The sequence below is a fragment of the Cyanistes caeruleus genome, chromosome 4 (assembly GCF_971803275.1).
Source record: "Cyanistes caeruleus chromosome 4, bCyaCae1.hap1.1, whole genome shotgun sequence".
Lineage (NCBI taxonomy): Eukaryota > Metazoa > Chordata > Aves > Passeriformes > Paridae > Cyanistes > Cyanistes caeruleus.
In genome coordinates this window covers 56,537,692-56,565,013 of record NC_141704.1, presented here as the reverse complement: position 1 = coordinate 56,565,013, position 27,322 = coordinate 56,537,692, and the positions used below count along the sequence as shown (strand labels likewise).

The following is a 27,322-nucleotide window of genomic DNA, read 5'->3' as shown; positions in this document are numbered from 1 at the left end:
AGGGCACACAAGTCAGCACAGAGATCAGCCCATGCCTTATGAATTAGTAACATTCAAGGGTCGTGATGGGAGAAACATGAAGACAAAAGATACTGTTCAGAAAACAATGATTATTTATTTATCAGCAGTACTGGGACCTTGAAACAATAACAAACTGTTCAGCCGCCTAAAAAAGGTCTTTTTATACATGAATGTCAGAAGGCTGTTGATTTTCTCAAATGTTCTGACTGGGTTTGGGACAATGGGTGGAGCAACTTCTACCTTCTGCAGTCCTCATTGGTGAATTAGAGTTGCCTGTAGCTTTTTAACAAATTTTATCTTGAGATCAAGTATAATCCATGTTGGAATTACTGCCCTGTGAATTCCAAGCTCAGGGCAAAAGTAGGGTAAAGGTAGATACAAAATAAAAGCAAAGAAATAAAATCCAAAGGAGCTGCAAATGGAGGAGGGATTTGGTCCTTTCTTTAAAGAAGAAGTACCTGAAAAATCTACTTCTATGCATTGAAAAATAAATTGTTTGGTTTCATAATTTTCCAGCAGAAAGGAAACTGTATTCGAGACTTTCAGAATATCAAACAGGAGGAAAAGCAGCAGCTCAAAACGTATCTCCCCTGGTTTATGGAAACGGAAATAACACCACTAGATGATGGAAGAAAAAATCTTCATAAAACATGGGAATAAGGATACAACACATCTACAACTGTGAGTCTGAATTATAAAGAAGATTTGTCAAAAGATCACTATGCTCCAGCTTGCAAACCTCTGTGTGCTATGGTGTGATAATAATTCGGATGTGCTGGTGAGCCCTACATAGATTGAATGTCTTTTTAATCGAAAAACCTTTTCAAAACAACAGATTGAAGAATAAATAAACTAAGAAAGGTATTTTCGGTGACTGTGGGGATAAGAGATGAGGTTGTGAGGGATCTCTGGGGGAAATCCAGGCACAGGTGAAGGAAAACGTGGTGTGAAAATTGGAATACCTGAGGAACCAGAGGAGAAGAAGAAAGCCACCATAAGGAATATGGCAGTGATGAAGGAGATTCTCCGATCCAGAAATCTCTTGCTCGTTGTTCTCATTCCACTTCTGCTGCTTCCTCTGCCACTCATATACCCCAGCAGTGTAAGTACATTTTCATTCTCTTTTTAACAAAGCCTTTGAGTGCAGCAGTAGTCCTGCTGATTAAGTTTACAGTGTGCAAAAAAAACCCAAAGACATCAAGAAGCACAGGTCTTAGAAAAATCAAAGGCTCAAATTTGAAGGACTGTGAGGGTCCCTGAGAAATCATCACTGAGCTTAGAGCTACCTTGAGTCGTGTCACAGGCAGAGCTGAAGAGCCAGGTGAAGCTAGAAAAGCACTGCTTTAAAGCAGAAATGTTGGATCTCTTTCTAAAAAAATATCTGTGTGGAAGGGGGAGCAGAACAAACACATCCATGATATTTTCCTTCAGGAGAGGTCTTTAAAAGGGATGCTTATGGAGTCTTGAGTTTTTTAGCAGTAAGTATGCATGGGGGGACTTTCAGTTTAGTGAGGGTTTATAAAGACAGCGACTCAGGTGAGGCAGGACCCAGGACTCGGTGACAAGGCATTGGCTGCTCCAGAGCAGGTGTAGGCACCTCTGCTGGAACATTGCAGCTCTGACAGTGGCTCCTAAATGCTGCCCCAGAGACATGCACAGCAGTGCAAAGGAGGGAATATCCTGTGCCTAACACACTCACTCCAAGGAAGGAGGGAATGCAGCTGTGTTCCCGACACTGCTTTGGAGATACCGAATACCTTGACCGTGTGGTAGAGTCCTTTCTTTGCACATCTCTACAGTTGTAACCCATGAAATAGCAATGTTCTGCTACCTTACAGAGGTGGTATTTAACTTAGCAAAATCTGCAATGTATTAAAAATCTGCAGCTTGTCCTTCCCCATCGACCTAGACATAAATCTGTCCAAAAGGTGCAGCAATATCCATTCCATCCTCTACCCTGCTAAAGATTAATTCTTCCTTAAAGTATCAGAGGATTCATGAATACTAGCACTTTATCCAACAGAAATGCAAAGGATTGGAAATTGCATAGCTGATTTCAAAAACAAAACAGTAACGTTTTGTTTGGAAAATAAACCAGGATTTGTAGAAAGGAAATGTTCCTGCACCACTGAACTGTATGTTGCACTTTGAGTTTTCCTGCTTTGAGCTTCAACGTAGTTTAGCTGTTCTCTTACAGTAGTTTTTCATCTCTTTTATCTCAAGAGAGGGAATGAATAACAGACAATTGTGCCCTTCAGGGAGCAGAAAGGGTCACCCTTTCACAGAGGCTTGTTTTACAGAAGGGTTTAATCTCCCCTGATGTCACTGGAAAGGTGACATGAAAAGAGATGCTCCCTGGCATGCTCAGCCAAGGGGGTTGTAAAGCACCTTAAGGTTGCTGAAGCAGGAGTTCACTGACAGGATTGCTGCAAGAATTGCTATTGCACAGTACAAGCTCCTCTGCACTGTTACTCTGCACCTGGTGGTGCTGCTTTACTGCAAAGTGATGTGAAAATCCATCCAGTTTACATGCATTTTGTACATATCTGGGTGACCACAGAGGGTAAGGTACAGCTGACAATCTGACCAAGAGCTGGACAAATGTTTATAGTGCTTTAAGAAAGCATCTACACCAAATAAACTCAGCTTCAAGTGCTTTTGTGCAGATTTTACTTTGTTACAACCCATTGACTATGATTACTTTTTGAATATGAAGATTAAATTAGATGCCTGCTCAGATGCTTATATTTTTACAATTATATTAGTTTTTTTGTCATTTTTATAGAGATTGAAACTACCAGGTCATTTATATTTGCATTTCTGGAGGGAAACAGTTTGCAGTTTCTTTGATGATACCAGCACATCTCTGGAAATGTCAAAGGAGAATTATATGTAGTGGCAAGAGAGATCAAAGGGAGCACAAGAGCTCAGGATTGTTTGTAGATGCTGCTAATGGGAATAAAGTCCACAGCTTCTTTTATGATATTTGTGAAAATAATTGGTTGGGTGAAAAATAAATTTGAGAAAATTTGCTTGAATTCTCTTTCCCCTTCAAAACCCACAGGTTTGGACATACATAAATGCCTTTCAGGTTAAAAAAAAGTGAGTGTTTTACAAACTGAGGGTCTTTTTCATTCTGTCCTTATTTCCTTCATTGTTTACAGCGACATGGGAGCATTTTTGCTTCTGTTTTGTAATCTTTATCTACTTTTTTTTTTTTTTTTTTTTGTCATAAAGCCACCAGAGATGCCATAAGGCATGCCACATGATTTCAGTCACTTGGGGACAGGCTTTCTGTGACCACTGTTCCTGTGGCCACACTGCACCCAGACATTTGGATGACTCCTGAAAGTCACCTGTTGGCAGAGTTGTGACACCTGCAGTACCAGGAGATGTTGGCATCTTGATATGCCAAATCTGCAGAATGGACCCTAAAACACAGAATATTCTCTGAAGAGCCACAGTTGACATATTTTCATTCCCCTTTGGTTTTATTTACACAAGCTGAAGGATGGAATTTTAGCATGATCCCATAAAATCAAAGATGTTATTCCAGAGGCTGGACTACCTCCTTGCAGAGCTTAACCACATGTCTGCATGAAAAATATGCAAAGGGAAAATAAGTGGGCAAATTTCCAACTTAGACTTTATTCTTCCTTTTAACAATTCCAAGATCCTTGGATATTTTAATTACAGAAGTAAATGCATGACCCTTGGGGTAGAGTTTTTAGCCATGGTTTCCTTCCAGCTCCTCTTTTCTTTCACCTAAGGGACTGGCTGAAGACAGATACTTAGATGAGAGTCCCTCCAACCATCCCATGTTTTCCTACTCCCCGTTTCAAGCTCTGAGGTGGGTTTAACAGAAATTTTCAGCTGTAAAACAAGTGAGGAGGGTGAAACAGTTAAAATTACACTGGCACTGCTTCAGTGTAATACTCAGTAGCTCTGGTAACCATTAATTAAATATATAAACTCAGTTAATTAAATAGAAGAGATTAATATGGTTTCTCTTGGAAATAAACTGAGAAAAAAAAAATGAAGTTGCCAGACAAGCTGATTAAGTTTTTAGTGGAGATTAGCAAGCTTGGCTTTCCCAGTACTTGCTTATAGTTTTGTACCATTTAAAAATACAGTTTATCTGGGGTTTTTTTTGTAAAATTATTAAAACCTACTGTTATAGGAAATACAACAACTTAGTTGCCATCCCAGTTAGGTTTTAGTAGAGATGAAAATTCCCTTTGTCCTATTCCATTTTCACTACCAGCCTACTTTATTGATACACACAGAGTAATAAAATATAACAACAATCACCCAAAGAAATTAAAGAGAAGTACATTTTTGGAGTGAGAAAATAGTCTGCATTCAGCTTAGGCTGAAATTTACCTTATTAATTTTGGCACAACACACATCTGGACTGCTCTAAAATAAAAATTATTGATTCTTCTTTCATTAGAAGTTCTTTTTCTCCTCAGACAACTGCTGAATCTGATACAGAGCCCATGCAAACATTAGCAGAAGATGATGAGTTAAAAATTAAAAATGTGTCAGAGTCACGAGATCACAAAAAAGGCCCTATACTCTCCTCTCTGTGGAATATTAACTTGAGGCATAATGTAGTTAAAGGTGACTGAGCAGCAAGTTGGCTAATCCAGAGCTGAATTTCTCCAGCAGCCTTTCAGATACTCTTTTCAACCTCTCAAGTGATTGGCATTTTTCTGCTCAAAGGAAGTTAGGTTTTCTTATAAATTTCTTTCAGTTATATTGGTGTCCCTGCTTAATAGAATCACAAAGTCATAGGATCATTTGGAAAAGTTGGGAAAGATTTCTAAGATCATCAAGTCCAACTGCTAACTCATCACCTCCATGTTCACCCCTAAACCATATTCCCAAGGGCCACATCCACATGTCCTTTGAAAGCTTCCAGGGGTGGTGGATCCACCACCTCTCTGGGCAATCTATTCCAAACCCTGACCAAAATACCAGTGAAGAAATTTTTCCTAATATCCCATATAAATCTGACATGACCTAAACCTAATTTGTTGAATTATACCAGTTTAATGTTGCACTTTTCTGAAATAGGAGTCAGAGAAAGACCTGACAGCTAATTTAAATCCAAGCTTCTGAGCAACTTTGGTTACAATTCTTACACAGGTAAAAGAAATAGTACATATCAATCTGTCTTACATTCCTCTCTGGACTGTGTTCTGCCTGGTGTTACTGTAATCTGTACTTCAGAAAAAAAGATGAACAGCTGATTGTGGCTCTTTATTAGAGGTAATGTAAAAATGACATCTATAAAGAATTTAAATACAAGCTATTGATTCATTCCATTGAACCTACATCCCTGTATAATTTCACTAGGCTTTGCCACTTTGTTCACAAAACTGATTGAAAACAATGAAATTTAAAACACGCTCTTCGATTTGCACATAGATCTGTGAGAATTGCTTGTGTGACCTCTTGAAAGCTGCTTGATTTAGAAGTCATCCAGCCAGGATGGATGTATAATGTATAAAATTATATTTTAAGAGACTCAAATAGCATTTGTGAAAAATTAATTTCCTAAACAATAGCCATTTGTGAGCTGAGACTCCATACAGCTCGATGAGCTCATATGGAACATCTGGTGCACAATGAAGAACAAATAAATTTATAGCTGAAGTAAATCAGTGCAGACCTACTACCTGCCATAGAACAGCAAGTTAAGGCCAATACAGGACTTGGCTTTAAATTTGAGAAAGAAAAAAAAAGGTAAAACCTTTTCTTGATGATAGTTTCTGTAATTATTATCAGCAGATATCCCCAGGTTTCGAAGTATAGCATCAGGAGAACTCCAATGAGAGGCATAAATAAAGACATATCTTAGGAATGGACCAGAAGACTTCCACACACTAGCTGTGTTTTCCTGTAAGAATATTCATCAGATAGCACTTTTCTCTATCATATCCCAGCTCCCATGACTGCTCACCATGATGCTTTCACGCCTTTTTCTACCAGAACCTTGGACAGCACCAAATTTGTTTAACTCCAGCCACCCATTGTCTCCAACCCTGAAGACCTGTGGTCATCCAAAGGTTTGTAGAAACGACCTGAGCAAATACAACCAGCTAAAAAAAGTGTTTTCACACTGTTCAAACAAATAAACAAACAAACAACTCAAGTTTCCAGAGCATTTCCCAAAATAACTGCAGGACAGCTTTATGGCAGATATGAATGCTGTAATCTGGTCCTGAGAACTAGCAGTTCTTCTGTTTGTCCAGGACTGGAGAGAAAAATATGCAGAGATAACAGGTCAACAGGTCTAATCTGATGAGCCATGACTGTATGCTTGGTAAATATTGGATTAGGGAAATCAAACAAATTTGCAAATGCACTTGAAGCCATTATTTTGCTGACAAATGGGCTTATCCCAATGCTTTGCCCTGGATTACGTGTGAAAACGTTCATTAGGGTCATCTTCTGACACGTCCTTTGTCCTTTGGATGTCCTTTACATCCACTACCAGATGGTAGCCAAGATTTCACACCCAAACAGCTGCACCTTTGGAGGTCCCAAGGCAGTCCTTTTTGGTTTTTTTTAAACCCAGGCACCCACACTCTGCAGAATGCTGTGGGTGAGTTCTCAGGGCTCCCCACTGATTCTCTGTGCTCTGTCCCTGCAGGAAGCCTCGTGTGCCTACGTGCTCGTGGTGACAGCTGTGTACTGGGTCTCTGAAGCAGTGCCTCTCGGGGCAGCAGCCTTGGTTCCTGCTTTCCTGTACCCTCTCTTTGGGGTCATGAAGTCCAGCCAGGTCAGACCGTTGTGTGTTTGTATCATTTAATGTTCTTACTCTCTGCTAATTATTTGGACGAGGCTGATCTTAGTGCAACAGCAAGACTCCAGGGTATGGGAGGCAGAAGTGTACATCTTGTAAGGTGTAGCTGGGTCCCACCAGCTCCTTCTTCACCTGAAGATAGATATAGAATATAAATAGGCTATATTAGCCAGGAGAGATGTCTATCTTTTCCTCTACTGCACCAACAACGATTACCAAAACCATTGCACCAAAGGATCCCACCTTTGCCCTCCTCAAATCCGTGTAAACTGCAGCTCTAGGATACTCTGAAAAGTTTCCTTCCAATTTTATTTATTATGGATGTCATATAAGGCAAGAGGCTATATATGCTAAAACCAATTACCATTTATTGCAAAAGACTAGATAATTTTGATATCCAGGTGAATGTCTAGTCCTTTTTCAAAGCTGTAATCTACTGCTGCACTGTAGCCAGGAGTTCTCAGGCAAAGGAGCAGCTGTACAAAAAGGTCTCTATGATCAGCCAGTCCTGAATATGCTTACTTGAGGTTTTTTTGAATGCTAATTTCTTTCATCATATGCCAAGATTTATTTTCTTTTTTATTTTCCCCACAGCTTTTTTTGCCCTGCTTTTTTCTATCTCTTTTTGGAGGATGAGGGGACAGCACATTTGATTTAAGGACAAGTAGTACAGATAAGAATACAGAGGAATATATAGAAACCATAAAATTGTTGGATTTCTCTCACAATCTAGCAGTGGGAATGCCTATAAATGGACGGAGACAAGCATGAAATGCAAGTTTTATGACTGCTTATTCCCCCAAGTTTTGTAATAAAATGAGAAACATTTTCATACAGAATTCAGTATTTTCACAATCTTTTCTTCCTAATATAAAGGTAAAGTAGTTGGGCATTTTCATTAAAAATTTGGCAGCACATTGGAGAAGGAAATTTAATGTCACCCTGGGAGAAATTCAATGCAATAGCAAATAAAGTGACAGTGAGACTACTGCAAAGAATGTATTATTTGCTTTAGGAACTGAAATAAATCCCTGCATTCAAAAATAAACAAATATGAAGATGTTGCAGTATTTCCAATCTGCTGTTCTGGAGCGATTCTTGCCTAGATAATTACTACTGTTTAAGCTGCAAATTACTCACAGGGGCTTAAGAACATGAGCCAGTGTGTCATATATATTTATGTTGATATTAATAAGACTATTAGCATTCATTTATTTTTCCAAAGTGGCTATGAAAGGAATAAAGGAGAAAAAAACCAAACAGATTCTTCATGCTACTGGATTGATGCATTTCCTCCATTCACCTCATTATTTTTTGAAAAGGTAGCAGGAAAATAAAGTTAATGAAAAAGAAATCAATGTAAGAAAGCCAAAAAGATGATATTTAAAAGTTCTGGCACACAATTATGATGCCCAAGTCTATTTAGTCACCACAGGGATTTATTAAATAAATGTCATTAAATATATAACTTGTTGCAGATTTCACAAAATAACATTATTGTCATCCTTGCACTTTATGGAGAAGAAATAGAAAGGACAATAGAAAAATTATTGCTTCCTCTGATCTTACTTGTTTTAAAACACTGGCACCTACATTTGATTAGAGAACTAGTTTTAAACTGAAGAAATTATGGTTTTGAACAATTTTCCAGAAACAGCATAGGGAAGATTGCATCAAAATGATATGAAAATTTTTGCTAGACCCCAAGCATCTGTTTGTAAGTTTTACTTTCTCCCATTTTGTTTGTTTTTGCAGAAGTATGTGTGTATGTTTGTGCAAGAATTTTATGGTTTGCCTAATTTGTCATTTTTGAAGTTGCTTCACAGAATATCTTCTCATATTTTAGCAAGACCCACATCCACAATTCTTGGTTTGGAGGTGGTTTCTGAATACTTTACTGAATGATGGTTTTTCTCATTGTCTTTAACTTAATTAAAGTTATTTTTCTTGAAATTTTTCCCTCTTTTCCTGATAAAATGGAAATGGATTTCCAGTGTGACAAGTTTTGGCTCAGGATTTGTGGATCACTGCAGAAATATACCAACCATTTTTTATTGCCTTCAAAGACCAAGTCCCAAAGGACTTCTTTTCTGATGCTGTAGTCTCTAGGGATGCCACACTTTGCCCAAAAGCTGAACAAGACAAGAATAAATATAGGCAAGACAGACAACAATACCTCCAGAATGAAAAAGCAGATGAAGCACATGAATAAGCTGCCCTCAGTGCAGTTTTGTCTGTGCTTGTTTCCGACTGAGCCTAGTTGAGTATGACTGAATTACTGCAGGCACTGAGCATCCTGCTTGCAGATATAACATTTCTCTTGATCTCTTCGAAACTGAGAAGACTATAAACAATAGGGGAGAGAGCCTTATTTGTGAACACAACAAGAAAGAGATTAAAGAGAATATTTTGATTTATGAATACTTCATTTTCTCCAGCTCCCTGTCCTTCCTACTCCAGGGAGTGCAAAAATGCACAATGCTATATTTCTTCTCATTCACACGCTTTCTGTGTGCTTCCTTAACTGACTGCTTCCCCCTGGCCCTTAATGCAGGTGGCTGCTGAATATTTCAAGAACACAACTTTGCTCCTCATGGGTGTGATTTGTGTGGCAGCTTCTGTGGAAAAGTGGAATCTCCACAAGCGGATTGCCCTGCGCATGGTGATGATGGCTGGAGCCAAGCCAGGCATGTGAGTGAACCTTTGGCTTTGGGGTAGTCTGAGGCTGAGAGCAGCAGCTTGAAACCACTCTGATCTTCCCATCCACGGGCAAAAAGCTGCCTCGGTTTGGGGCATTTTTCACACCCATCTTTCCTTTCAGAGTTTGAAAGCTTACAGGTTTTCCCCTCCTTTTTCTGCCACCTCTGGCTCCCCGTGCCTCCCCGCGCCGCGCTCCAGGCTGCTCCTCTGCTTTATGTGCTGCACCACGGCGCTCTCCATGTGGCTTTCCAACACCTCCACCACAGCCATGGTGATGCCAATCGTGGAGGCAGTGCTCCAGGAGCTGGTGAATACTGAGGAGGAGTGCGAGGTCATCACGACTGCAGGCAGCACCGTTGCCGAAGAAAACAAGCCAATAGGTATTTGTCTCTTTTCTCATTTGTTTATCAGTGACCAGACTTGTTGATATTGTTCAAATTCTATCCAGGTCTGATCTGTCTGACTTATACTGCCAAAAACACTGATATGCACTCTTTCTTTTTTGTGATATTCCTTTCAAAATATGTAAGGAAGTCTTAGGAGTGACGGAAGAATAGGACTTTGGAAAATATTTATATTGAATTAGGGTGTCTGATGTATCTGTGTGTCATAAACTCTTGGTCGTAGGATTTTACAGGGTAGTTAGAAGGAAACCTTTGGTAATAAAGTCCAGGAAATTTGGAAGACGCTCAGAAGTTTTGTCTTGACAATCCCATAATAAAAAATTGATAAGAGCTCTAATGTTCACTTTGTTCATTCCTTCCCAGATGGAAAAAGTTTAGGAAGAAAATAATTCCTTTTTTTCTCTCACTTTACAGTCTCCCGGCTGAAAATTATTTAATCCAACCTTGTCTCTTACATGTAGGCATCACTGCCTTTTAATTGCCAGATGCACATGATCAGTACACTACAAAACAATAAAATGCCACATCAAGAGTGCACTACCTGGGACTGTTTGGACCAGCTTCTGTTTGCAGCAGCTCCTCCAGGTGCAGTGGTGGGAGCCAGGGGCCCAGCTCAGCTCTCACCCCACGGGCTGCTCTCTGTTCCTCTGTTGCAGGTCTCAGCGAAAAGCACGGCCAGCCTTCACTGGAGCTTATCTTCATCAATGAGGAGTAAGAATGAGCCCTGTACACCAGGACTGGACATTTGAGCCCTACACAGGTTGCAATGAGATGAACCCAGGAGTAGAGCCAGGAAGGGCAAGCAAGACCTTACAAGTGAATGTTTCACATGTGACTGACAAGGAAGGCTTACATGACAAATGGGATTAATGCGATGGTCTGGATCTCACTAAAACTTCACAGTATTCATTTATTTCTTAACACTATGGATATTCTAGGGAGAAGGAAAATATTTCTGGGGGTTTGAGAGCTCTTTTGAGGTCTGGGTTTGTGCTGTGTGAAAAAGTGCTGTCCATGGATTTTTATTTCTGTTCCCCTGAAGGAACAGTGATGGACAGGATCCAAGCGCAGCATGGACTGCCCACAGGACATATCCAGAGGGACAGCACTTACAGAGTGTTCCTGAAGAAAGTCTGAGCTGCCTGCATTTCAGAGAGAGATGAGAGTGGAGGGTGAGGGGACATGGGGGGAGGAAGAACCCACAAGAAAACCACCTCTCATCCCATAATAAATTTGTTAAAGTTTTCTTTAAATATAGACAAATTTCTTTGTAAGTTTGAAACACTAGTAGTTTCTATTTGGGATAGAATCTAGTAAGGGGAAAGGATAAAACAAGAAAATTGCTTTGTCAAATTATCTAATTAGCTATCAGTTCAAGATACACAAGACAGCATGCAAAGTTAGTGTCCTAAAAATTTATTATAGGCCAATTTTGAGGAGCATCTTGTGAACTGTGAGAACAAAACTGCACAGTCCCTTTTTGAGCTCCTTCTGTATCGTTCATAACTATTCAAAATAAAAGAGAAACATTTTTCTTTTACTTTAAATTTTAATCAAAATTATTTGGGTTCTCCAATATTTATGGTTATCTCTTTTTATCCCAGCCATATTTTCTGTGCAATATAGAATCAAATATTCGGATTGGCATTGTGCCATTTAATCCCTTTAAACCCTATTGAAGAGCATGTGTGGGATATTCTGTACAGAACTATTATTAAAATAGGATTACTTGAAAAAGAGCTTTGAATTTGGCAGGAAAAGTAGCACATCTTCTGGAAATAAGCTCAGTGGATTGTTTGCATGATCCACATGCCACACAGGGCAGGTTTTAGGGAAGGCTTTAATGTGGTACAGGTAGGTACTCAGAAACAACATTGGAAAAGTTGGCAGAGGAAGAACTTGACTCAAACAGGCAGCAGCAGTGCTGGATTGCCTGGTGATTCACTCCTCTCCTAGAATGGGGTAAATACTACCAAGAAACAAATCTTTTCTTGCATGGAGGTGGAACTCCACGCTTACACAGCTAGAGACTGAACTGTGAAACATAATAATGACCCTTATTGTTTGGCCAAGAGCTCACATAAGAGGTTTGTAATGAGTGGTGTTCAGCATTTCAGTAGGCACTAGCTCTCCTGCAGATGTTGCCCCTCCTACCCACGACATGTTCCTCTTGCAGGAGCTGGGTGAACAGGCATTTTTAAAGTATATTTCCCTTTCTTTGTTTTTAGTGCTACTACTGACTTCAGCTCCTTGATGCACTCAAAGGTATTGTCATAAGTGGTATCTTCTGTGCTACGCCATCTTCTAATGCAGGAACCAGCAGAACAAAATGCACACAGCTCTGAAAAAAACTTCTGGTCCCTTTATTTCAAATGTGTGGTGCTAAAGGAGGTATTGCAGAATGCCCTGCTTTGTATTTAACCTGTCAGCCTGCTTGCACAAATCAATAGGGGAACATTAGCTCTATAACAGCAGCAGCAGCATAAATACAAAACAATCTAAGTCTGTTGTACTCCTTGCTGCAGACCCTGAGATCCAGTCAGCAAACTAACAATTCCATATGGTTTCAGCAGCCTGCACATATCACAAACTCACAGGCTCAAGGGACCTGGTAGAGTCTCCTACATGACAGAGGAAGAAGACATAATATCATTATAACCTGACTTTAAAAAAAAAGAGCAGGGGGTTTAAACCTTTTTCCTATCCCCAGAGTAAAACTAACAGCTGATTTTTAGTGGGTTGGATTTTCTTATAGTTTTGGAAACTTTTTTTCTTTTTCCTTTTTGGCCACAAAGCCTGCCACCCACTACCTTTACAAAGCATCACAAATTCTATTCCAAGTGCCCCTAGGAACACAATAAAGACTAATCCAAAGGTATTTTCCTTCTTGCAGAGTATGAATGGTGTGCACATGATAGCCAACCCTATTGGAACAATGAATACCACGAGCAACGGGCAGCACCTCCCTCAGGTAAGGAAATGTTAGACCTGGGGATGAGGCAAAAGAAAGACAGGAATATCACCTGCTTCCCACTGTTTCAGATTTGTTCCTTGAAAGAAATCATTCTCCATGGTCCCACCACAGCCACAGCTTGGCCCTTTGCCAGTTCTTGCTTTCTTGCTTCCATTTAGATGCACCCACCACAGGTATGTTCAGAAGACCCTTCCCCAATGCCTGGGACAATTCATTTAATTTTCCATCCAGTAATGTGATCACGAGTTTCCTTTATTATTTGACTGTAATAGTCACTTTGTTTCTGCAAATCCTCCTTGGACAATAGCCCAACTCAAAAATAAAAACCCCTGGCACACAAAACCCTACTCAGAATGAAAAAAGCAGCAGGCACAGACCATTAATCTGTTCAGCCACTTTGTTAGGTACTCTTAATAGCCACTTCCTTTTTTGTCTTCCAAAATACCCAGGCTCAAAATCCTCCATTTAATCAATTCATTCTGGTATTTCTACTTCTCTTGAGTGGATCCAGGATGAAACTGCATAGTATCCTAATGGCATAAGTTTATGTCCATGAAAGAATAGGCTAAAATCAACACATGAATTTGCCTTCACAGTTCAAAAACAAATCAAAATACAAATTAGTAAATGTAACAAGCCTTTCTGAACTGCTTGCTGCTGTTTTCCTCATTCTTAAATTACAGGGTGAATGAGAAGTGCCTTGAAGTACTGTACCATTTTTCCCAGTACAAGGATTTGATCTACCAACACAGATTGTTTCTTGTCACTAATAAGAAAGCTGCTTTTGGAGCAAAATTTTCTGGCATCTTTTCCTTCTGTATTCGCACCGCTCAGCCTTTTCCACACCATTTTGAGGTCCCCAGCTCTCCATGCCTAATTAGAGGCCCTGAGCCAGTTTAAGTGTGAAAAGTTCACCAAGCCTTTGTGTGGTGGCAGCTCCTAAGCCTCAAGGATTATGGATTCTTTCTGCTCAGTGCTGGCATCCCGTCCCTGCAGCCCTCAAAGGCTTTTGGTGTCCCACTGCTATTCCAGTCAGACCTGGAGCTGGCCCAAACCTTAGCCAGAAGTCTGATTACTGCTTGTTCTACATTTTTGTCACAGACCAGGCAATTTCAGGCCCTGGGGCAGGTTTCCAGGACTGATCCCAGTTAATCCCTGAGAAGAAAAACCTGGCCTCTTACACAAACCTGTTGCTTCTCTGGGCCCCCCATGACTCTGGCATTAGAGCAAGCTGGGCTGCAGTTCTGATCACCTGCTTTCCTTGTGAATGTGTCCCCTCACAGGCTCAGATCCTGGTCCTGCCCCCTGAGCCCTCGGATCTCGGCCTGAGCAGCAAGTACCAGACCAGGCACGACCACATGGTCTGCAAATGCCTCTCACTGAGCATCTCCTACGCAGCCACCATCGGGGGGCTCAGCACCATCATCGGCACCTCCACCAGCCTCATATTCCTCGAGCACTTCAACAAGTAAGAGACACTGGGGTTTGGTGAGAATGGTGGGTGAGTCATTATCATCCTTGTGGGTCATTTCCTGCCTCAAGAACACTCTCTCCGAAGGAAAATTTTACTCTAATGTTATTACCAATGGTTAATGTTTGAAAGTTAATACATATCCATGTCTTTCATGCAAAGTGCAAACTCCTTAGCATGTGGTAACACTGAGGTAACATCAACTTCTTTTGATTTGACATACTGATTATCATGAAAGCAGCAGACACTCTGGAAAAGTAAACACTAAAGCTATGAAGAAAGAGCAAAGAGGACAAAGAGGTACTCACAGAAGAAGAAATGTCATAAAAACTGCTGCTCAACATGCAGTGAAAAAAAAAACCCACAAAAACAAACCAACTTAGATATGTGGCCTTACACATTTGCTCCAGAGAAGATGAGAAGCAGCTCCCTGATCACCCAAGTACTTCCTTTGTGATAGACCCAGGGCTCTCAAAGACATCAATGGTTCAATGTCAGAAACATGAATGTTTTTCTGTCGGAAGACTGGTGGTACTTCTCATGCACAGAAACACATCCAAGCTCAGATCTGATTCTGACCATCTACTGCTGCCAACACTGCCTTGATATCTCTCATTTTTCTCTCTTAAACAGTGGTAGCAAAGAAGACTAAGTTCAGAAGTCATGCTCAATCCAAGGATTTGGATTTTATAGAATTTTCCAATATTTTGCTTTTATGATAATTGCATCAAATGTACACATCCAACATCTTTGTCAGAGCACAGCAGAATTCAGTCAATATTTGTGTGTCCCATGAGAAGACATAGAAAGAGGTTCTGGGGTGAAATCATTCTGAAGTCTGACAACCCTAAAAGAAGCTTTAATATAAACCACAGGTAGGGATGCAATTTCACTTCAGGTATTTCCAAGTGTTTTTGAAGCTGGCCAGACAATCCAGACTATCTGGTGTTAAAGGTTTGGAGAGCTATACTGTTTGTTGGTTTCAGTCTCCATAGGTAATGCAGCAGCTGCAAATGCAAACTGATGGAATTTTTCTTTCACCCCATGTCAGATATGTGTGCCTATAGATGTGTGTGCAACTAGGACTACTGGAGACCCCTGTCCCTTTACTATTCTAACCTCTCATGCATCCTCTTTTTCATTTACAGCCAGTACCCAAAAGCTGAAGTGGTGAATTTTGGAACCTGGTTCCTGTTCAGTTTCCCCATCTCCCTCATCATGTTGGTGCTGACTTGGTTCTGGCTGCACTGGCTGTTCTTGGGCTGCAAGTGAGTGGAAATTGTTCAAGATACACAGATTACAAAAGCAGGGCACCCGCAGCTCCTCTCAAACCTGTCTCATAATGAAGTTTTGACTGGCAAATGACAGAATTTAAGGCACAATTTCCTCCTTCATGCCAGAACAATTACCAGAGGAAATCTCACTGCTTAGCTACCCTTTACAGTACCTTCTGCACAGACAAAAGTGTAGAGTATTGCTGCTTGAGATTGAAGTGCCCAGGTATTCTTGCTAGAAATCTGCACTAAACATTCAGTTGGTTTGGGCTTTTTTCATTCTTATGACAATGAGGATTCCCTTGTGGACCAAAAATCTTGCTATAAGTCCTTTTCAAAAAGCACAGTTTAAAAGATAAATAGAAAAATAGCTGCAAGTGAAAAAGTTACTTTTCAGATCTGCCTCCATCTCAATGAAATTAACATAAAACCAGGTAAAATTAAAGGTAGACTCCATATATATTTTTCTTTAAAGTGGAAAGGACTCGCAGCCTAAGAGACAAATACCTTTAATACCAGTAAGTCCCTAAGCCCCAAAATAAGAAAAAGTTTCAGTCTTCTAGTTCATATGTCTAGCACATATTGTCTTTACAAAGTTAATGAACACTGCCTAAATGTGTGCATTTAGAATGGATTAGTTAATCTGAATTAAATTGTGATGCAGATCATTTATTATTTCATCTGACACATTTATTCAGAATTAAATTGGCCATTAATTTGATTTAGTTTACTCTTAAAAGTAAATTGAGCTGACATCACTGTTTCACCCAGGTCAATAAATAAATTGATAATGAGTTCTGTTTGCTTCTGACCTTGACTAGATTTGAAGTAATTTAGAGGTGAATGGCTCCACACCCCTCTCAGTCAGACTCTGAGTCTTGTAATTCCAAATGAAAAGGCTAAAATAAATATATATTTTCCCTCTAATATAAATTCCCTCTACATTTTTTCCTTTTAATCTTGAAAAGAAACAAGTCCTAACACGACCCTCAAATAATTTGGTTTAAAAAAAATAAAATTGAAACTCCACATTGCATCCAAGACTCCATGCTGATTAATGTTGTTCTAAATAATACCAGAGACTGCAGCATTATTGACTTTTTGAGAAGCACTAGTTGATTCCAAGGCTCCTTAATCTCTGAGTTCTATTCACTGCACTTCATTAAAGAACATAATGTTGGGAGCTGGGCTTCAATACTCTGCCTTCACATCCTCCTGAGCCTGGAAACACTTAGAACATGTTGAAACAGCTGCCTAATGCTTGTGCATGAATGTTTAATGAATTCCCGTAATGTTATTTTCCTAAGAAGCCCTGTGCCATCAATCTGTTCTTACTTGGCTCAGCTGAGCAGCATTTCAGACTTTAAGGCCCTTGACCAGGTCAAGGCTGAAAGAGAATGGACACATCAAGGGATCTTTGCCAGCAAAGAAGAGCTAAGGGTAGGAGTTGTACAGAAATGTCCTTTATAAACCATTATCTAGCTCTTCTCCTCCAGCTTGGAAGCTCTTCCAGCCTCGTCTCTCCCTCTGGCAGAGTTTACCAAAATCTAACAGCAAGATTTTCAAGAAAATTTAAAATTAGATGAAGGGCAGTGCTAAGTGAGCTAAATAAATGCATTACATATTCCCATTTGCCCATGGGAAATGAAAACCCTGGTTAAGACTTTTTGTTGACCAGACAGGACCCATCTGGATCTCAAACAATGAAAATTCCTTTGTGAGTCTGGCCTTAAGCAGATACATTGAGGGAGATTGCAGTCCGTGTTTTGGCCAGTGCTTGGGTGCCTAGTGAGGTACTAAGTGACATATTAAAATAGCAGGAACCATAAAAGCACCCATTATCAGCTAAAAGTTGTGCTGCCATGGTACCTGAGTCACTGCTGCTGCCTCTTTTAGACTGGCTTAGGTCCTGTTACACCCCTGTGTACAGGACAGAGGGTACAGCTGGAGTGAAAAACAGGGATCTGTGGCTCAAAGCACAGTAAAATAACACTTCTGGAAAGAAGAGAATGAGAGGGCTAAAGTGAGCTTGAAAGCATCTTAATTTCAATTAAGAATGTCCATGACTTCTTATAGAACGAAGGCAAACTGAATAAACTAAGGAATTCACTTAAAATCCATACAAATGTTTAAGATGATCAATATAGCCAGCTAGGGAATATGCTTGTGTTTTCATGTCCCTGGCAGAAGTACAGGCATTTTTCACCTGGACAGAGCACCAGGCTGACTCCCCTGGCCTCTGTGGTGCTTTTCTGGCTGTGCCTGATTTAGAAACAGCAGTTATTGTGACAGTATAAGCATAAGCAGACAGGTTGTGGCAGCTAACACGATCCCGAGCACAGCTTTCTGTCAGTATGAATCCTAAATATTCAAGGCAAATATGGTCTCAAAAGCCAGAGCAGGCCCCAAATATGTTGGATAACCCTGATCTAACTGGAAAGCATAGTTAGCCCATGAAAAATTTCTATTGATAGCTGACCTCTGTCACAATCTCTCCATGTGGTGAGAGACACTAGCCATGCCTTTTGGATTTTTCTGGCAGCTCTCTGAGGAAGCCTACGCAGAGGGAGCCCAGCCATGGCTCAAGATGGCTCAGTGATACCAAGCAGTACTAGTCAGAGCACCCTGGGGACCTTCCAACTATGTCTACAACAGAATCTTAAAAGAACTTGAAACCAGATTAATGAAATATTACACGCAATAATTTCCTTTCCCATTGCCATCAGTCCTTGCTCCAGTCACATATCTCCCAATAGACCCTGATACCAGAATTTTCAATCTAACTCACTGCCAGGAGGTTTTTTTTAACTACTTTTTCTCCCCCTCTTTATGCCCTTGACTAATTTTATTGTGCTATCTCAGTTTTAAAGAGACTTGTTCTGTGAGCAAGAAGAAGAAGACCAAACGGGAAGAAATGTCAGAGAGAAGAATTCAAGAGGAATACAAGAAACTGGGAAATGTTAGGTAAACCAGACCTGCCTTCCTTGGGAATTTGCCTCTCTAGGCCAAACCATTCTCTCCTATTGCTCTCCATGTTGCCTTGGGCTCATGTAGCTTATTCTAAAGCTCCCAGCTCATTTTCCTCCCTTCCAGGACAGAAATAGAACTAAATGCAAAAATGAACAAAAATCAAAGACTTTGATACGAGCATGCCTAAGTTAACATGTGACTCATTTATTTCTGAGGAAAATGGGGGGAAAAAAGGGAGGATTTGAGTTTATTACAGGGTTCAAAGGTTATCTGAGTCAAGGTTTTTCTTTGAACACTAAACGATCCCTTCTCCTAATTCAGGCACATACTTATTTTAGTGGATAGAGTTCAGCAAAGGCTTTTTCCTATGCCATGAGTTGTCCAGCCTTCCCAGTTGTCTATAATATTTATGCACAATGGCAAGAAATGTCTCTTGAAAAGATTATTTGGCAAGATTTTCATTTTCGAAAGGGCTAATATGGCACAGAATTCTTCCTTCACAAAACAGCTTTGTGTTGTTTTAATGGAAATATTGGCAGATCAACTGCCTGAATATGATAAACTCTGAAACTAGACTGTTGTTCAGGCTGTGCCTAAATATGAAATCTTTCTTAATTTAAATCTATGCTAAATTAAAAATCCTTAAGCCACCTCAAGTATCCTCAAGTCACCTTGTGTGCACCATCTGTGCTAATTTACATTGTCATTTGCACTTAGGTTTTCTAAACTTCTAAAAAATGCAAGACTGTGTTTACAGTGGAATGCTAATATGAACGTCACCTTGTTAACACATTTAATCAGATAATAATGCAAATACAAAACAAGCATTTAGAAATATTTTCCTTCAGGTCTTGCTCATGAATGATCGTCTTGCAAATACAGATGGCTATTTTTAGCCTATTTCTTACTGGGTTTAGATGGTTTCAAGCTGGGAGCCAAATGTAGAATTCTTTAATTCAAACTAATCTTCCTTGCTATTTTTCACATGGTTTTTATCCTTTTTTGAAGCCAGTTTCTACTTTCTTACTTCTTCTGGAACTTGCTCTGCAGACAGACCTTGGAATTACTTCCTAGCTTTCTCTGTTTTTCATTTCTAGCTATCCTGAGATGGTGACTGCATTCTTCTTCATCCTGATGACCTTGCTGTGGTTCACTCGTGAGCCTGGCTTTGTACCAGGATGGTCATCTTTTTTTGAGAAGTGAGTAAAATCCCCTAAACAACTGCACAGGAATACAACTTTGCTCCTTATGACTTCCTAATATATATATTTTCCCCTAAGACATCATCAGCCACATTTAATGAAGCAATGGAAAAGGGAGTCTTTATTAAAAAATTAGGATTTTTTTTTTTTCTTTAATTATATTTGTTTGTATGATGAAAAATTCCATTCATTCTCAGTATTCAAAGTAAATTATGTAAAGAAAGTAAATTAAACCACTTCAAATGTAATAGAATAGGAGGGTCAGATGTTGAGCTTAAAATATTTTAGTGCATTAATAAAGAAGTTTTCACTAGAATATATTGCAAGTATAATTGAAATTAAAACTTTTGACAAAAAGTCTTTTATCAAGCAAATGTCCACTCAATTAAATATTGCTGAGAATGATGACTGAAGCAAATAATTTCTCTTTTATTTTAAATAATATTGAAACAAATTACATTAAAGCTTATTTTAACACACTTTGCACATCAAAGTATAAGTGATCTGAATGTAAGTTTTCTTTATATTGCTACTGTATAAAATTAATTTTTATTCCAATTTTGAGAGAAAAATGATTTCTAATAATGTGATTTTCTGATGATCACTGGAGTTTGGCACTCCTCAAAATACTTTTACAGAAAGAGTTTTAAACATTTAATTTAAAATCAATCTACAGTTCAATTCTAAAGGATCAGTTGGGCTTGGCTTTTCCCCAGAATGTGTTTACTGTTTCTTACCACCACAGTAAACACACTATATTTCTGTACCTCCAAGTTAATAGATTTGTAAACCAAAAGGGACTATTTTTTCTTCAACCAGAATGTTAAAAATTATTGAGCTGTGATTGAAGCTGGCTACCAGACTCAGTTAATAAATGGGAAAAAAATCCAATTTGTTCCCTTGATATGCAGGCATACTTTTCTAGTGGGCTGTTAGTATGACTTCAGATGTGGGAATACAACTGTACCTGCAGAAATGTGCTTGGAGCTATGTACCTGCTTTGGAAATATTTCTGTTAATGTGCCTTTATGAAAATAAATCCCGCTGTTTCTTTCCTAGGAAAGGTTACCGGACTGATGCCACTGTTTCTGTATTTCTTGGGTTTCTCCTTTTCTTGATTCCAGCAAAAAAGCCATGTTTTGGAAAAAGGAGAAAAGGTGAGGAGAATGCAGTAAGAAAGAGAGCTGGTACATTTTTCAATGATTTTTCAATGATTTTTCTTTTTTTTTTGGTCTGTAAAAAGTTCCCAGAAGATATTTTTATGTTGGTAAGTTAAGGTTCAGTTTCTCCTCTGATACCAGCCCTTCCTGCATCAGATCTCCTTTTTCTTTGCCTTAATTCATATTGTCTCATTCAGAGGATGACAAACAGGTCTTGAACCTGAGACTGACACCTCTTCTGTGCTAGCAGAGTTATTAAAATTTAGGACCAAGGACTAAGCTTTAGGAAAGGTTTAGATGGAGTTCCGTATTAAAAAACTATATTGCAAAATCAGCTCAAGATAAACCCAAGTAAAAAAATTAGTCATCATTTATACAGTGGAAATCTCTGTAATATCTTAAGATAAACAAAAAAGAAATCATAAAGTGCCAAACAATATTCCAATTTTGTGAAATGCTTCTCTCACAGACTTCTTGATAATGACATTATTTCACATTTGTTTGGGTAGCACTCAGTGGCTTGATTGGTTGGCTGTGCCAGTCTTTCAGCACTGCTGTATGTAACTAGAATTTTCTGCACAGTCTTGTGCAGAGATTATAAATTTATATAAACATATATGTCTATATTAATATTTCTATATAAATATATAATAAATATATTCTTTATTTAAAAACATATAAATTTCTGTATTATATGTATATAACATATAATATATTTGTCATATATTATACAAGTTTTAGGAAAATATGAAACTCTCTAACTCCTCCTTCAAGAAAACACTCAGGCACTAAAAAAACCCAAATGTCCTTAGATAAAATCTAGGGGCCTAAATGCACTTCATCAAGCATCAGGGCCTGCTTCATAGCCCTTCTTTGATAATATAATCCCATTATAACACCATCTCTGTGGTCTACAAATATATGTACATGCATATCACAGCTCACAGTCCCTCAAAAAGCTGTAACATGAAAAATAGTTTGCAACTATTTACATCAACAGAGCAGCCAAGGGAAAGTCAGGGTGTGTGGAATGAATACACTGCATTTTCTGAGGCCAGGCTATCCAGAGAAACAGGCTATGCACTGCCTCTTTGCCTCTCTCTCAGGTAGTCCCATGCACATTCAATTATTTATGTTCTTGTGAATAAATGTGAAGATCTTTGCAAAAAGGGCTGTACAACACCAGTCACACACTTTATTTGATATAGGAGATGGTGAAAAGTCAACAGACATTAACACACTGGAGCCCATCATTACCTGGAAGGACTTCCAAAAGACCATGCCCTGGGAGATCGTAGTGTTGGTTGGAGGAGGTTATGCCTTAGCAGCTGGATGCAAGGTACTGGTGTAGTTTGGGGGTTTTTTTTATCCACCTTCCTAAACATATTATCAACCTGCTCTTTTATTCCTTTTTATGCTCCTCAGTTTGGATTTATGATGTGGACTCTTACAAGTTTGTACATAATGTAGTAGGCTGCACTCCCTGCACTCAATATATGTCTTCCTTGCTATTTATTAAACACTGCAGTGAAATCTAGCTTACTGAGCAAAAGGAAATGCAGAAAGCATAGACCTAAACATTATTTTCTGGTGGGATTCTCTAATGTAAACTGGCACAGAAAGAAGAATCTGTTTTTTACAAACATACCAAGCATTTAGTAATTCTTGTGCTTCTGTCCTTTCCCCAGACCTCCGGCCTCTCTACATGGATTGGACGTCAAATGCTCTCCCTGAGCAGCCTTCCCTACTGGGCTGTAACTCTGCTGGCTTGCATCTTGGTGTCCATAGTAACAGAATTTGTTAGTAATCCAGCAACCATCACCATCTTCCTACCTATTTTATGCAGCATGGTGAGTTAAAATAGTGACATTTTTAGTCTGTTGTTTCCTCACAAGCCTGTGGGAATTTTTCAGGATGTCAGGGTCTTGGCCCTCTGTTCACATGCCTCACCACGTTCACCCAGCCTGTTCCCAAGCTACTGTTCTGTGGTCTTGGAACTAGGTGAAATAATATAATTGGGCGGCCAAAAGTGTATCTGAGCATCAAGGAATTTAGAATACCTATCAGGCAAAGTGCATTGAGGAATTCATATGCCAGGTACAGAAAAGGTGACTATGGAATCAACGAGTTAGGTGAATTTCACATCAAGCTTGAGATGCTTTTGGCAGTGTTATTTTAAAGGTGTTGTTCATTACATAGTAGTCACCTGCTCCCTACTTGTGAGAAAAGACTGGAGTCCTGAATTTTATTTCAGAATTAGAAGTGTTCAAGGGGTTGATCTGGTAAGCATACTGTCTTCCACCATGGAAAGCAGAGATGTTTGTAAGGGGCAGAAAAACATCAGGATGCTGTTGACAAAGGTAGAAGAAAGAGATAGTAATTTAATTTTATGTTGGAATAGCAGTTACAGAAAAATTTCCTTTTTTATTTGTTACGTAATGTGAAAATTTTCTTACCAAGAATGGAGGTCATAAATCATCTTTCCCATTATAACTATTTAATGGGATTGTCCTAAAGCATATTATGGGAACAGTTCTGAGTAAATATTAAGATGTGGTCAGATCAAAATATGTAATTGTGTTTCTGTGGCTTAGGAATTCAGATTTGCCTCTGCTCCATGCAGAAAGGGATTCTCCTGAAAAAATATTCCGAGCAGCAATCTACTTGTAGCATAAAATGCCATCTTAAGGCAGACTCTCTTTTTAGATTGCAAAAGTAACCTGGAGACACTTCCCTCCCCAAAATAATTGTGGCCTTGCTTAGCCTTCCTTCTCCCTCTCATATAAAACTGGGCCAAAGCGATGTAAATGAAAATGGAAAATTTTACCACCACTGAACACTGCATTCTTTAGCCCACTGTAAAGAACATTCCATCATCTCTGCCTTCTCACCATGCAAGTTTGGATCATGAATAGCTGGTTCTCTTAAGCACTATTCAGGAGGACATCACATAACGGCCTCACAACATATTCAACAACGGGAAGAAGCCAGTTCTTTGTGTTAAACTTGTTGTGAGTTCTTGTGGATGAGCACTGAAGCAACGGTCAGTGTTAAAGTCCAAAAGACACAATACAGAATGACACAGAGAACAAGTGGGAGAAAGAGTGAAGGTGTCCTACTATAGTAGCAAACTCCACCCTCCCTCATGGTGAAATGTCTCAAGAGAGATCCCTGGAGCCTCAAAATTATAGCACTGTTATAAAAAACCCCAGCCAACCAATAAATACTTCCACACCTAAGTTTAGAAATTTGTCAGGTGAGATTCACAGCAAACAGAGAGAGTCCTTTCATACTAATTGTCAGCTGTGACTTTTATGGGTTAGGTGAAACCCTTCTGTCCCTCTGTTCTTCCAGTCAGAAACCCTGCTTATCAACCCTTTATACACCCTGATTCCTGTCACCATGTGCATCTCATTTGCGGTGATGCTGCCTGTGGGGAACCCTCCAAATGCCATTGTCTTCAGTTATGGGCACTGCCAGATCAAAGATATGGTGAGTCTTGGCACTGGGTGTATCCTCCTGTGCTTCATGCAACTCCAACACCTAGTCCCACATCCAGCAGCCAACAATAATAATCAATAATAATAATTGCATTGGTGCAATAAAAAGTATTATATTGGTGCTAATATTAATTAGTGATGTCTGCACTGCTTTTACACAATAGAGCTGTCAGGTTAAGAACAATCACAGATCTGCTGTAGGATGCACACATTTCTTAGCTGTATTTTTTTATGAATGTAATGGTCTAAAGAGCTTTAGAAGTATGCAATCCTTTGCACTGACCTACTAAGACAAGCACAAGAGAGCATAAGAAATTAGATTTATCACACAGCTCCACACTAAGTTGTGTGTGTGTGGTTTAATTCCCCATTCTGATTATCCAATTGAGAACTCCAAGTGGCAAACTGAGCAGTGAATGAACGGCATCAGTCTCTAACTATCATTCCTGAATACTCCAACATATACCCTGACACATATTCTCTCATTTATGCTTTTTTTCTTTTGTTCTAGAAATCACTATACATAAATTATCACACTATATATGAGTCAGTATAGATCCTAATGCTTTTTTTTTTCTTTTTTTTTCTTTTTTTTTCCCTATGTTAACTGTTTTTGATCAAGTTGCTCTGATGCATTTTGCTTTTGCAGGTGAAAGCTGGCCTGGGTGTAAATCTAATTGGTCTGGCTGTTGTCATGGTGGCCATCAACACGTGGGGAATTAGGCTCTTCCAGCTGAACACCTTTCCAGAATGGGCAACAGTCAGCAACATCACAAGCCAAACATAATCTTCAATGAAAAAAAGAGCGAAAGTGCAAGACCAAAGCAAGTTGGAACAAAATATTGAACATACATTTCACCTATGAAAGAAAGAAGGAAACTTATGCATAGATAGAACCAGGATCCACTGCAAAACCATGAAAAAATCCACTGGGAAGTCTTCTGCAACAGCTTTTCAGTTCAGAAAATCAGCATGAGTTAAAAGGGGAGATTAGCTTTGCTCTATTGCTGTCTTCTCTGGGATACCATAACTCAGAAAAAATCCACTCCTCCAAATTACCTGCCTATAGCTTTTTCACACCTTAGAGCAGTTATGTAGGACTTGTATGTAGGACTCCAGTAGCAGAAGACAAGTACACATACACTGGTGTACTCAGCAGTAGCAAATTCAGTCCTACTATTGGCTTCTACACTGAATGCAGGGTGAGCCTTATTCCCAAATCCAGAGGAGTTTTTATAAGCCTACTTCTTTTGAAGGCAAATTCTTATTTTTTTTGAGATGACTCATCACTGTTTTGCAAAAACCACTTTTCCACCTAACTCATATGACCTGGACAGAAATCCCGCTACCAACTACCAGCTACAGCACTTCAAAGGGATAATAGAAACCACCAGAGAGGAAGGAGAAATCTCCTTGGGAGGAGAATATGGGAGGTTTTTTTGCACAGCACTAGTATAAGTTTCCAATATTGCAGTACTTGCAGTCTCAGCTTTGGAAGGAAGCTTCAGGAACAGAAAGTTTTGCTCAAGACCTTTTTAATTATTGCTGCAGTGGGAGTTCTTTCAGCAGGGGAAGCTTGAGCAGCAAAACCTTACCAGGCCAACACCCCCTATCGCTCTCCTGTCTCTTTGGCTGCTGTTAAGCACTTGTGATTCCCCTGACAGACAAAGTCTCATCCCCGATGGCACTCAGTGCTACTCCATGAGTAAGAAGGGAGAGGGCTGAAGTGGAGTGGTGCTGGTGTATCTCCCCATCCTATGCATTCACTGAAATGTCACACCCCCTGCTCTCTAGCAGCCCAGAGAGCAGGAACTTCCAAGGTAGGAAACTGGCTCGAGAGCAAATAACTACAAAGCCAAAAGGCCAACCTCTTTATCTCTCATCAACAAAGTGAATGCCCTGCTTTCCTCACTGGATCCCTCTGACACTCATTAAGTCTTTTCATGTATTATGTCCAGTTTTTAATAATTTCTTTAATGTCAATACAGTTAACCTGTAGATTAGAATGATTGAATCTCATGTAATCACACATACACTTTAATGAATTTTTATGCTTTCCACTTTTAATCTAGTCTCTCTAGTTGATAGTGTGAATGTCTATTCTGCAAAAATAAAATGTCAATAAAATAAATTATTCATTACTGCACATTCTGGGGCTCCATGCGAACATCAATTGGATATATTTCACCCATAACCCAGAAACCCTTAGAGAAGCAGTGTTGAGACAGCAGGAGGTGTTAGTTTACTGCTTCTGTCAAAACAGAGGGATCCCACAGACCCATCTTGGAAATAAACAGGTACAATAAAAGGTCTTAGGCTGGCAGAGGGGAGAATTATGGGGAAAAAAAAAAAAAAAGCATGTCTCAGCCCTTGTTCCAAAAGCAGGAAGGGGCATCTTTTAGCAAGATAATTGCTATTCCTGGTAGTTCCTGTAAATTTCATTTTGAATAGCAACGTTTCTGTGCATCAGTCACTTAAAGCATCCCCATGGCCCCTTATGGGTAAAACAAAACCTCAGCCTCACTTTTTCACCTCTTCTCCCATCTCAGCTGTTCCTGTGTTTGCCCCAGCCTGAGCCTGCTCCTGCACCACACTCCATCACACAAAGCTCACAGCAGCCTGTCCCATGCAGATCCTCCACCCTTTCTGCTCCTCTCCCTGCCTGTTTCCCTGCTCTCCAGCAGGAGGCTGCTGCTGAACATGGACCCCAAAATGGGCTCAGAGCAGAGGTGCTCTGGCCTCCCCTGACATGAGCTCCAGCCTGAAGCCCCAGGAGCAGGAGAGCAAGGGGCTGCAATGCCTGTCCACCAGCATGGGCAACCTCCTCCAGAA

The 27,322-nt window shown here is 39.6% G+C and overlaps 1 protein-coding gene across 1 annotated transcript; it reads left to right on the top strand.

Annotated features, from left to right (window-relative positions):
- Positions 1–537: 537 nt before the first annotated feature.
- SLC13A4 (solute carrier family 13 member 4) lies at positions 538–26,639 on the top strand. The gene is made up of 16 exons (XM_023937678.2): positions 538–1,123; positions 6,683–6,811; positions 9,390–9,526; positions 9,734–9,915; positions 10,596–10,650; positions 12,168–12,204; positions 12,833–12,910; positions 14,197–14,381; positions 15,533–15,652; positions 18,521–18,622; positions 19,726–19,827; positions 20,890–20,987; positions 22,199–22,329; positions 22,679–22,840; positions 24,345–24,482; positions 25,140–26,639. Exons 1-16 carry the CDS (start codon positions 1,025–1,027, stop codon positions 25,275–25,277), a joined length of 1,893 nt encoding a protein of 630 aa, XP_023793446.2. The 5' UTR covers positions 538–1,024; the 3' UTR covers positions 25,278–26,639.
- Positions 26,640–27,322: the final 683 nt, after the last annotated feature.

Bases quoted from the DNA above. Each gene is read 5' to 3' on its own strand.
- SLC13A4 (XM_023937678.2), top strand. From the start codon at position 1,025: ATGGCAGTGATGAAGGAGATTCTCCGATCCAGAAATCTCTTGCTCGTT. The intron at 1,124-6,682 runs GTAAGTACATTT...CTGTCCCTGCAG, and splicing joins CACTCATATACCCCAGCAGT to GAAGCCTCGTGTGCCTACGT. The intron at 6,812-9,389 runs GTCAGACCGTTG...CCCTTAATGCAG, and splicing joins GGGTCATGAAGTCCAGCCAG to GTGGCTGCTGAATATTTCAA.